We start from the raw sequence: 12,441 nt of genomic DNA on the forward strand, positions 1-12,441 counted from the left end.
TTAATGTTTCTATTCTTTTACATGAACAATAAAGATCAAAAACAAATTATGAGAGAAAATGCAAAATAATCCTATCCAATTTCTAGAAAATAATGAAAAAGTGCTTCATAAAATGATCAGTTATTAACACGCTCATTGCCATTTTAAAATAATGTAATTTTAAGCTATATTTATTTTTTAATATTCATAATTTTTCCACAATAACATAACAATGTTAACTCTTATTCAGCCTCTTTCAAACTCTAACGAAAAGGATACAAAGTACCAAGGTAGAAAAAGTGGTATCATCCTTTCTTTTATATTTAAAATAAATATTGTCTATCTTTATCCATCATATAATGCTTGCATAATATGTAAGTAGATGTTTTATAGTATACTAAAGGATGGCTTGTTTTTGGACATTTGGGTTATTTCTGATTGGTTTTTTGCTTAGAAATTACTGTCAAAAACATCTTCTTGCTCTTTGTCTTTTATTGAGGTTTCAAAAACCAAAGAATTTTAGCACCAACAGAGCAATTAGGCAAAAATTCCTTATCTATTAAATTAAAAAATGAGCAGTTAAGTCACTTATCTAAGTAGCTAAGTTATTTATTAACTACATTGTTACTAGAAGCTAAATGTTCTGGCTTATTTTGCTCTCTGCTCCCCCACTTGAGTTTGTGGCTGTATCTAGAAGGACTTACCTTGGTCATACAATAACATATTCATATTTTACACAATGATTTTTTTGATAATCTTTTATTAAATTAGCTGTTTATTCTTTAGATTTTTCACATTAGACTATCTTGTTTAAAATATGTAATAAAAATGCCATAAATAGTAAATATTTACAAATGCATTAAAATTAATGGAATAGTAGCTTAGTACATTTTTTGTCTTTTATTATTGGAGTAAGCAATTTTGTGTAAAAATTTCAGGACATGAAGACACTTTTTGCATGATATTAACCATATGGCCTATTCTCAATCAATTGAATTACAAACCATGGCAGTTCCTATACTTTTAAGAGATGCTTATGTGGTCTTCCATTAAAATTCCACTAATGTGACATTTGTGAAAAGGTTTATATTTGGACATACTTTCTTGACCATATGTGAAGCCACAGAGAGCAAATTCATTAATTAAAAGTACTTATATATTAATTGACTGCTATCAGTTCTAAAATATTTCTCATTTCATGTGTCAGAAACTTTCTGGACTTTTAGGGTAGTCTTGTATGTGTTTCCCCATCTACAAGACTCTGGCTGTTAATATTGTTAGGTTTTACACATCAGGCAGGAAGAGGGATCTTAAAAATCATTGTTAGGCAGAAAAACATTAAGGTTACCAAAAACAAACAAAAAATTTTCTACATTTAATCTGTTAAACAATAGCAAATTTCTTGTGAATCAGTGATACTGTAATTGAACTGGAGACATTTTTAGAGTAAGCTTGCTTTGGCTTTTTCACCCTCCGATTTGGAATCTGCTCACAGTACTGCCAGCTTAACCAAAAAGGATTAACTCTCATATCCAACTGAGAACACAGATAATTCTCAGTAATTGGTAAAAAATGAAGATGAATGGGGCTGAGAGATAAGGAGCAATTAGCTCATCAGCAGTTACAGCTGTGCACTCAATCCGGATCCATCTCTTGAGTCTCGGCCCCTTTTAAAGAACCTAAGCAGAATAAGCATAGGACACCCCCTCCCCGAAAAATTGCTATACCTGCCCATCATTTCTCTAGTCTTCCATTTTATTTCCTTACTATACAAAGACACCTGTCATAGCATGCTATGTAAATTACTACCTCTCTCAGGACCTATGTCTAAAGCCAATCTTCTTTTTAAACTTTTTTTTTTATAACAGAAACCAAATGACTACTGTAGACACTCTTAAATTCCCTGTCAATCGTTTCATTATAGCAGCATCATCTGTTTGAAAATATAAGCAATTCCCTCATCTAATTATAGGAAGGATTTGAGGTTCATTAACATTGCCAAGGCAGAGAATCCAATGTGCAATTGCAGAGCTCTGCTTGGTGGCCTGCGTTCTCAGTTTCCTTTTATTTGCTTTCTCAAGGTCTCCAAGACTTTTTCCTGAAATCATAAAATTAATCTTTTCCTTCCAAATAGACACATGTGTTGGAAGAAAGGAAATGACTCCAGTATAAACTATTTTGTTTCTGCAGGAATGGTTAAAATTTAAAAAAGATAAGAGGATGGTGAGCTGAAGAAAACAATTTTATCTCTTTATCTGCCTGGCTTTTTTCCCCCTCATATATATAGGGGTTTTTTTTTTGTTTTATTGGTTGAGGAACAGAAGAAATAAGGAGTGATAAACACTCTTGAAGAACACAGCTTTATTCTCAAACTCAAGTCCTTATTTTTACTTAAAACTTCTACATTCTTGTAAGTTTGAGAAAATGAAAAATAATAATATGTCAGGAGCATGTGAAATGTGTTGAGGTTTGTGGGCATTTGTGTATCCTTGCCTATGTTCCACAATGTTGTTCAGAAAGAGAAAATACTCAAGTCTTACAAATACTTCCCTTCCTTAAAGAAATTAAAGCAGTTAGAAGGTTATGACTATGGTTTAAACAATGAGATTTTCTTGGGACATCTGTTTTGAGATTACATTTTGAATAGATATGAACTCATTTCCTACTAAGCAAGCAATCTACTATTGTTGATAGCTGTTTACCAGTTCTATGAGTCAGATATTAGCCAGTGGCAAAGGTCCCTCTTAAATCCTCCAAGTATTTTTTAAACTGTATACATAGTGTTTTCCTTAAATAAAATGTTAACAGAAGTAAAAATGCAGTCTTTTCCTGCCTCTTGGTAAATTGTAGTCCACAAAATGTTGCACTTGGGAATAATATTTAATGTTTTTATATCTTTAAAGAGTTATTTCCTTTGTTGTCATTAGGGAAGGGAGTAAGATACTAGGTTTAGCAAGTATTTAAATAACACAGAAACTATTAAGAGATGCTCACTATGTCAATATTTATATACTATTTAAAAACTAGAAGTAGAATTAAGTTTCCTTTATTTAGATTAAACTGATTGTGATTAATTTAGTATCCTCAAAAGTGTGCGTAACGCCAAAAAAAAAAAAAGGATAAACAGGTTAAAACATAGCTATAGATACTGTCAAATTGACCTTGGGTTCACTGGTTTTAAATTCTGCCTTTGCAATATCCCAGTCCCAATTTCCAAGCAGCATTTTTTAAGCTGGTTATGTAGATCAGTCCTTAAAGCAAAAAAATAGTAATTTATCTAGCCTATGTTGTGGATAGTGTTGCCACTAAAAAAAATCCAGGACATTTTTCCTTCTTATCTGCAATGTAGCTCATATCAGCCAACCTGTCACAAGATAGTACTTGATATAAACAAGAGATTGCAAAGACATCTCAGTAATCAATATCAGGATGGCTACAGTATGGAAACCCCAACCAGTGCATATCATTTGTCTCAGCATCTATTTCTATGGCCAAATGAAGCATTAATTCAAATCATAAATCCATGGTGATTTAAATCTGGGAATGAGCACCTGCCTGCTTTAATGATTTATTTTGTACATTTCAGTAAGCAGGAGATTTGTCCATATGAACTGACAGGTCACCTTCAGATGCCAAGAGCAGACTGTTTATCACCATGCAGACTAGCATCTCATCTTAGCAAGTAAATATTAAACTAAAAGAATCCAATTGATTGTGGATGAGGGGAATGGCGACATGGCCATATATTTTACTCAGTGTGCTGTTGCCTCACTCGGACTACCCTAAGGTTCTCACTTCTTCCTAAAGTGATCATTCTGTTGGAAAGATATGAGCTCAAGGTTACCATGTAAAATTGGGATATAAAATAATTATTGACCAGTGTCAAAGCTTTCTTTAACCATCTTTTTCTGGCTAATTTCTAAGGTTCATATTATGAGCTGGAAAGGGTTGTAGGTTACAAAATTATCCTGTTGTCTTACCCAGCAAATCAAACCAAACAAAGCAAAAACAAAATCTGTTTCTGGGGCTTTAAGGATTGATTTACAATTAAGGAAAAAAACACTGTTCCTACCAGGAAAAAAAAAAAAAAAAAAGCCTAAAATGTTTAACAGAACTTATGAGCCGGATGAGTACAGGAGGAAACAAGAGCCCTGAATTGTCTTCAAAAATATCACCGGATTTGGGCAAGACTGAGTAGTAATGATACATCATTTAAGCAGCACCTCTCTGAAGGATTTCACCACTTCAAAGAGTCGACATTTGATAGATTCATGAGAGCAGTTTGTATTCTAAAATATAGGCCTTGGAGATTCTTGGGATTCCTTCTAGAATTCATATGCTTCAGTACCACTTCATGGTAATTGGTTCTCCTGGAAGATTCAGCACATCCTGTTAGAACTGCCTGCTTACGTACCTATCTTATCCATAGGCTGTATGCCCCAAGTCCTGGGCCTGTATTGTGATTATTTTTGTATTCCTAGAATGAGCTAATATCGAATGTCCTACAAAATCTAAAATATGTAACAGCTGACCCAAAATCTCCTCACATGCTTGCAGATTAGCAAATAATAGCTACCAGCAAGAATAGAATAGAAAAACAGGTGGAAGCAGTTGATGGTGTTAAAAAAAAAAAAAAAAAAAAAAAAAAAAAAAAAAAAGCGGTTGAAAGCAGTTGGGGGTTAAAAAAAAAAAAAAAAAAAAAAAAAAAGGAAAAAGGTGATTTCCAGGAGGACAGATTTGAAGAAATAGTAACAATAATAGCAAAAGCAATCCCCAATCTACCAACCTCACTGGTAACCAACGTGATACACAGATGTTGTAAATAAATAATGTGACAAGCATTTTAATTCTCATTATATAGATACTACTATTTATGCCATTTTTCAGATATGGAGTATTGGGCTCAGAAAGTTTACATACTTCACAAAGTCACAGAGCAAGTCATTATTGAACACTTACCAAGAGGCAGGCATTGTCCTCAGAACCAGAGAATATTGTGGCCATCAAAGCTGCAATTCAGGAATTGCTTTGATCTTTGATGCAGCTCAACCCCCACCTTCATCATTGCTTTGTACTTCCCCCACTACCACATCCCTCTCAAACTCACTTTCCTTGATCTCTAGATATATATCTGGGGTGAAGGTATTCAGGAAGGATAATATTAAATTGGAAATTCTTAGAGGACAGCAGTATGTGAAAATAGGATGAAAATTACAATGATAATATCTTTTTGTCCAAATCAGCTACAGATACCTAATATAAATGACCTGAATGCCTTAGGGACTAGCAGCAACACCAATATTATGTCAACACAATCTCAAACTATTAAGACTTTCTAGGAAAATTCAAGTAAATTTCTGTTCCTAGTTCATTTTGGCATTGGATGAGGGATGTGAAAACTAAAAAGCAGTAACAACTATCAACTGCATACTTTAATGGAAAAAAAAGTCATTTATTCCAACTAAAATACAAAAGACAAGTCAAATTGTTTCTTTTTTAAGCCATTGGGATAGCCTGTGTAACCAAATAAGTAAAGTAAGCTACAATTAGGTTAGTAGGCAAATATTGTCATATACTACCAAATACGAAAAATGTGTTGATACTTAGTTGTGAACCATGTTCTCTTTATCTTATCCCTGTTGGCTTCTCCAAAGCCAACTTCTGCTCTGGAAAATTCAAACAGAGATAACATGTTTTGCTTTAAATGTTGTTAAATTGCCTATTTTAAGAATCCTTTTTCATAAAACCAACTATTAAGAATGGCCTGCAAAAAAAAAAAAAAAAAAAAGAATGGCCTGCATGAATAGCCTCCCATTCTAAAATTTTGAAAACAATCCAGATTATGTTTTATAATAATAGCTATAATGTATAAGTGGCTAATTACTTGTTTTTAAAAGTATCTAACAGTGCCACATTTTATCAGTTCAGTAAAAGGCTATTACTTTAAAATAATAGTTCTAAAAACAGAATTATAATTCTTGCATTTTACTTCAATTCTGTTTTAATTTTTAAATGTCTAAATACACGTGTGTAAACCATGACCTAAACAATCCTCTTCCCTCTCCATCTTCCCTCCAGGAGCACTGCAAATGTAAGCACAGATATCATCTTTAGTCCTTTGCAGCTTTAGAGCCATCTATTTTGGCTCTCTTGAATGCCTTCTCATCCTTCTAAAAACTGCAAACCAAACCTACCCTCAATTCAAGCTCACTACTGCTGGTCCTTTGCAATTTCCCTCAGGTAGTTTTGCTGAAAAGATTCATTTTTCCCTTTTTACATTAAAAGCTGCCTTTTAGTATCACTGAAAGAGTATTTTGTGTTTTGTCTATATATTTTACCCTAATATTCATGTCTGTGTATGTTTCCAGATAGCTTTTGTGAAAATGATGGTTACTAAAATCTACAGTATTCCTTTATATACACTTAACTATGTCTTAATAGACTGAAAGTAGAGAACTGACAATCAAGAAATAATCTACGAAGGTACTGTATGGAAAAGAGAATTTAATTGAATGGCCATGAGTTATTAGGCTTTTCATAAATATACATTGGATACAGTATCTTGCATACATCTTATAGTACCCAAATTTCTCTTATTAATTATATTTTGAGCACGGTCTCTGCATTTTAAAGAGAAACAATACAGTGCAATAGCAGCAAAAATGTTTTACCCCATCAACATCCAGATGCTAAGGATTTCATTAATAAAAAAAATTAACCCATATTTGAAGCTGTTTGACAAAATGAATTACCCAAATGGATAGTTGGCACAGGTAAAACTGTTTCTTTTTATTTGCCAGTGACAGTTAGCTTTTAATCTTTCTTTCTCCATAAGGTAGGAAAGAAAAACAAAATCAAGAAAATTAAAGTTGTAGAGACATTGATAATCATTATCTATGGAAAGAATTAATCGTCAACATAATCTGTATTCTGGGCAGCATATGAAAAGGTTACATTTATATGTTTTGCTGCCGATGGTAGTATATTTCTTACTTGATAACAAATGCATTAAAAGAATAAAAAAGTGTAAGGTTTCATTTGTACATATTTCTCTGTCACCTTAGCTACTCTGAATGTTTTAGAATTCACTTGATTAAACTTTATCTGTATTATGAACAATGTTAGCTGAATGTTTTCAGAAGCTGCAGACATAAAGTTGATCCCATAATCAAAAATAATATTGCTAATTATTCCTTTAGAATGAACAATTATCATTAGTTTTCAGAGAGGCGATCCTCTCTAACAGTGAGGTATCCTCAAACATACACTGCTTTCAAGCTAAAAGTACCAACTTTTTGAATGGGTAGCCAACAGTTTTGTTCTGGAAAAGCAAGTACTGTAATTGGGTAGCAAAGTAATCACAATAAGTTTCAGCGAACATAAAACTCACCGACACTTGAATTCATGTCCCCATTTTCAGAATCTGCTCCATGTTGGTTATTACTGGCATGATAGTTGCTCATGGCTTCTAATTTGATTTTTTTCACTTTCATTGCTTCGGCAATAGCTGCATTGGTAGCAGCAGCAGCTGCTGCAGCTGCTGCTGTCAGACCTTAAAAGAATAAATTAAAAATGAGGTAATTCAAATTTTGATTTTTCATTTAATAGTTCCTGTACTTGATACAACAAACATAAAAACATTTGTTAGAGTATCTGATTCCTTTATGCAACACTTTGATAACATATACTCATTCCCAACTAGCCAATGAAACAACATTGATATAAGGGGGAGAGTGAGCTCTACAGTCCCAAATTAAATATTAACAGAAACACAATTCACAGGTAGAAGGCTCATAGTGGAAATGCAGCCACAGTTATCTCTAAAAGAAACCAATCTACCAATCTAAATATATCCTTTACTCTTTAAAATCCCCTATAGCTGCCTACACAGAGGGAAAAATTTGAACTGCTAACTGGATCCACAAGGCCTTTGGCAAAGGAGTGTAAACTTACTTCCTCACCCAGTTTCTTCACTGCCACCCACACCCTGGCTAGGTCGCACATGCCGCCATTACCCATACGTGCCCTGCCTCTTCAAGCCTGTGCTTTCACACATGCCATTCCCTTTGCCTGGAACCTTCTTGCCCCATGAAGTTCCCTTGACTTTTCAATCTCTTGCAAAAAGCTCTCATTAGGAGTCTTCCCACTCCATGGCCCCCAGCTGCCTGGATGTCTTGTCTGTTCTCCCCCTGGCCCATGTTTATACCTGTGCTGCTATTATAGGACATGCCATGTTGCACTGGAAATGTCTGTTGGGACACCCGTTCTCCTCACTACTACTCAATGGCAGAAACCACGTGTTGCCACACAGCATGGTATTCCCAGTGTTCAAGATGTTCAAAAATAAAATATAATGAAAGCTAACACTTAGTTTCTAGCTATGAAATGTAAGTGCTGATATAAGTGACATAAAAGTAGCTTAATCACTTAATAACCTTCTGTGATTGATCACTATTATCCTTACTTTACAGAGTAGAAAACCATGGCATGGGATTTAAAACAGCACACTCTGGCCTCAGAGTTGAGGCATTTAACCATTATGCCAAAGAAATTTGTCCAGAATAGTTCATCTTCATCTATCCAGAGAACAGGAGGTAGGCACAGACATGAAATCAGAAATAGAGTTTGAGCCAGGTACAGTGGATCCCAGGACTCTGGGAGGCAGAGACAGGCAGATCACTTGAGCCCAGGAGTTTGAGACAAGCCTGGGCAACATGATGAAAACCCCTCTCTACAAAAAATACAAAAAGTAGCTGGGCATGCTGTTCTTTGCCAGTAGTCCCAGCTACTCAGGAGGCTGAGGTAGAAGGATCAATTGAGCCTGGGAGGTGGAGGCTGCAGTAAGCTTTGATCACACTTGGGTGACAGAGTGAGACTCTTTCACAAAAAATGAAAGGAAAGAAAAAAAAAGAAAAAGTCAAAAGGAAGAAGAAGAAAGACAAAAAGAATAAAAAGAAAAGAAACAGAGTTTGAGACAAGATCTTGGAAGATCAGAATATTAAGACCATGCTGTTCTTACTTTATAGATTTCTATAGAGAGATAACAAGCAGAGGTTTTTGAGCAGGGGAGTGGTTTGTCTTGCTTAAATGTGTGAACTTTTGCCAAGTCAGTTCACTTCAGGCTGACGTCTCTCATCTGCAAAATGACAGACACTGAAATGCATAAATGATCTCCCCTAAATCTAAAACCTTAAGTCTATGGGAAGATAAATATCCCCGCCCCAACCCATATTCTTTTTACTGTGGCTGCTTTAGTATTTCTGACTCCAGTGCTCCAGCCGTTTGAATTTATCTGTGTGATTTATTTCCCCACCCAGCTGGTGGATTAGAGCCTGAGCACCGCTCTCCTCCTTTTTCCTCCCTACTAATCATCACTTTTAGTTACTCTAGCAAATAAGTTACTGCCCACGGAATTATAAGGAAGTATTTTTCCATGAAAATCTCTACTAGTTTTTTAGAGGTTAGAAGAAGACTTCACCTTTCCTTCAGATCAGACCAAAGAGGCCCTGACAACTTTCACCCCAATGCAACGAGATGTTCAGATTGGGTCTTTACATGAAAAACTGATAATCACGCCTTAAAAGGCACTAATCTACACTCAAAGAATCCATCTGGGTTTGATCTGAACATTCATTCCCTTTTAAGTCACAACTTGAACTGATTCTCTCATCTTCCTATGATTGAATTTTCTCCCCAATTACTCATTTCCTTCAAAGATGTTTCAGAAAATTTTCTTTCCTGTTCTCTTAAAAGTGTCTTTGTGTTTTCCAGCAAATCTTTTTTCCTCGATTTTGTTTTGTCACCAATGTGAACTTCCCATTTTTCCTTGGTTACCTGATGTTGACCCATCTCCAATTTATGACTTCAAAAGTCTTTGTCTTTGATTTGTGCTGCAGGAAAAAGTTGTTCACAGTATTCAAAGAATAAAGATAAATTTACAACTCACTATTATCATATAGACCAAAATCAAATTAAGCAGCAAGAACCATGACTATGCATGACATGGCCTTGGACCAATCATCCAATCTTCTTGAATATAATTTTCTTCACCTATAAAACTATTCTAATCCCCAAGAAAAACATAAGGATAAATAAGACAAACTATGTGAAGAACGCCATCTTTAGTAAAAACTAGGCATGCTATTCATTCTAGTTTCTTAATAAGAAAAGCTTAGCCTCACTATGAGTTCTGCAGAGTATCTGTGGACTGACACAGCCCTCTCAGCTAGAAGAATCACATTTGTCCTTAGGTGACTGGATTAGCCCTTGACTTTTAAAAATATTTTTTACAATTTTATTATTTAGCTGATTTATTTATAGTACTCCTTAATTTTTCTATGACAGTTTTTCCCAGTTTTACGTTTCTCATACCACGTCCAAAAGATATATGTGTGTCACTGACACACACACACTCACACATTTTCACATGCTGTAACTTAATATAACACTTTTTAATATTCCACTTTTAACCCAGTTTTATGAAAGCAGGAGGAAAGCTATGACATATGCAACAATTGCTCATTTGAGTTTCACTAACTCACCTGGCTGTTTGATGGGTTCTCAATTTGATTTATTTAATATCTTTCAAATTCAACTAATTTTCTCCATTACCACTGCCGCTCCCCACCAGTGCAAGTTCCCATTGTTTCTTTCTTAGAGTTCTGCTCAATATAATAGCTTCCACTTCCTCCATCTCCAATCTTTTACTATCCATGTCACAGTCAGCCTAACCTTATAAAAGTAAAGATTTTTTTCTTTTTCTTTTCTTTTTTTTTTGAGACAAGAGTCTCCCTCTGTCACCCAGGCTGGAGTACAGTGGCAGGATTTCTGCTCACTGCAACTTCTGCCTCCCCGGTTCAAGCTATTCTTCTGTCTCAGCCTCCCAAGTAGCTGGAATTATAGGTGCCCACCACCATGCCTCACTAATTTTTGTATTTTTTGTAGAAATAGGGTTTCACCATGTTGCTGGTCTCGAACTCCTAATCTCAGTGATCCATCAACCTTGGCCTCCCAAAGAGCTGGGATTACAGGCGTGAGCCACAGTGCCCAGCCTGAAGTGAAGATTTGATCAGACATTCAATGCTTGCTATTAGGATCCAGTCCGGTGATTCTCATGGGGGTCAGGGCCCATTGTTCTCAGTTCCCTATCTGTATAGATCCTCTGCTCTCCAGCTCCCCCATGTTCTCTGTGCTCCAGGTATATATAGGCTTTCTTTCCTTTTCACTGGCGAACTACTTCATTTCTTCTTTTAAGTTAGTCTTTGCACATTCTGTTCCAACTTTCGAGAGAAGCACTCTCTGCTCTGGTCCCGGACTTGCCTATGCCTTCTTCATGTCATCCTTAAATATTATGCTCTCAGAGCAGTAGGCTCAGGTTCCTGACTCTTCACTATCTACCTAGGAAAGAGCACTCAAAATTTCAAGAATTAGCTCATGGTTTACTCTTTTAAAGAGCTGTACCTGACCTTCCCCAATCTACCCCTCAAGTAAGTTAATGACCCACTTGCTTGTGTTTGCATCACCCCTGCTGTATGTGAGTTTGCCATCCCTAGCTATGCATCAGAATCACCCATGGAGCTTTTAAACCATGCAAATAGCTCAGCCCTACCCTCTGAGATTCTGAATCATTAGATCTGGGTTGGGGCCCCTGCAACTGGATGTTTTTGGTTAATCTTATTATTCTAAAGGCCATTTTAATGAGCCATTTGAGTAGAGAAAAACAGTCTCTTAAATTCTTTATTGCTCCTTTTGGGGGGCTGGGGCCAAGGGGGGTAGGATTAGGATTATGACTTCTAATTAGGTCGTAGCACAAAAAGGGCAGAAATACTTTCTTAGTATATATATCCCAAACATCTGCCACAATGCTTGGCCAATATTGTCACTGAATGAAAAAATGCTTATCAAATTATATTACATGGAAAGCCACAGGAAAAACAGGGTCATTATTTTAGCAATGTTAATGGAAAGTAATTTAAAACATTATCTTTATGTTACAATAAGTGTGCATATACTAAGAGTAACAAATCTCATTAATTTAATATAAAGCATGACCCCCCCAAAGATACATCTTGCCTAGGGCCAGAGAGGATCACAAAAGATTCACTGCCCCCAACGCCCTCTGCATTTATTGCACTTCCTGTTGGCCTTGAAATGGCCCTTTCAAATCCCTGATGTAATTCTCAAATTCCTTCCAATTTCCTGTCTCTAAAAACATAGCTTACAATCTATACACTAGTCTTAAATAGAGGTTCTATTGTATATGTTGTTCCCAAACAAAGTTGCCTTAAAAGAAAAAAAAAAAAATGGAACGATTTCACAAAATATATAGTCTTTGGTCTATATTAAATAGAGAATTTAAACTATAACATTTCTATGTAAGGAAGAATTGCACACTGATGTAAACACTGGCAACCCATAACATTTGCCACAACCTTTTCCTTTCCTTCATAAGCCTTTCTTCAC

At 35.5% G+C, this 12,441-nt stretch overlaps 1 protein-coding gene across 5 annotated transcripts in view; it reads right to left on the minus strand.

The window, feature by feature from the left end:
* The window catches only part of DACH1 (dachshund family transcription factor 1), a 433,595-nt gene that overhangs the window by 185,220 nt on the left and 235,934 nt on the right, over positions 1–12,441 (minus strand). For all 5 annotated transcript variants that reach the window (XM_032277267.1, XM_032277265.1, XM_032277266.1 and 2 more), the window contains exon 3: positions 7,370–7,531. In XM_032277267.1, coding sequence (XP_032133158.1) covers positions 7,370–7,531 — 162 coding nt within the window. The remainder of the gene's footprint in view (positions 1–7,369; positions 7,532–12,441) is intronic.

Source organism: Sapajus apella, unplaced genomic scaffold (genome assembly GCF_009761245.1).
Source record: "Sapajus apella isolate SASKATOON/1434 unplaced genomic scaffold, GSC_monkey_1.0 scaffold9, whole genome shotgun sequence".
NCBI lineage: Eukaryota > Metazoa > Chordata > Mammalia > Primates > Cebidae > Sapajus > Sapajus apella.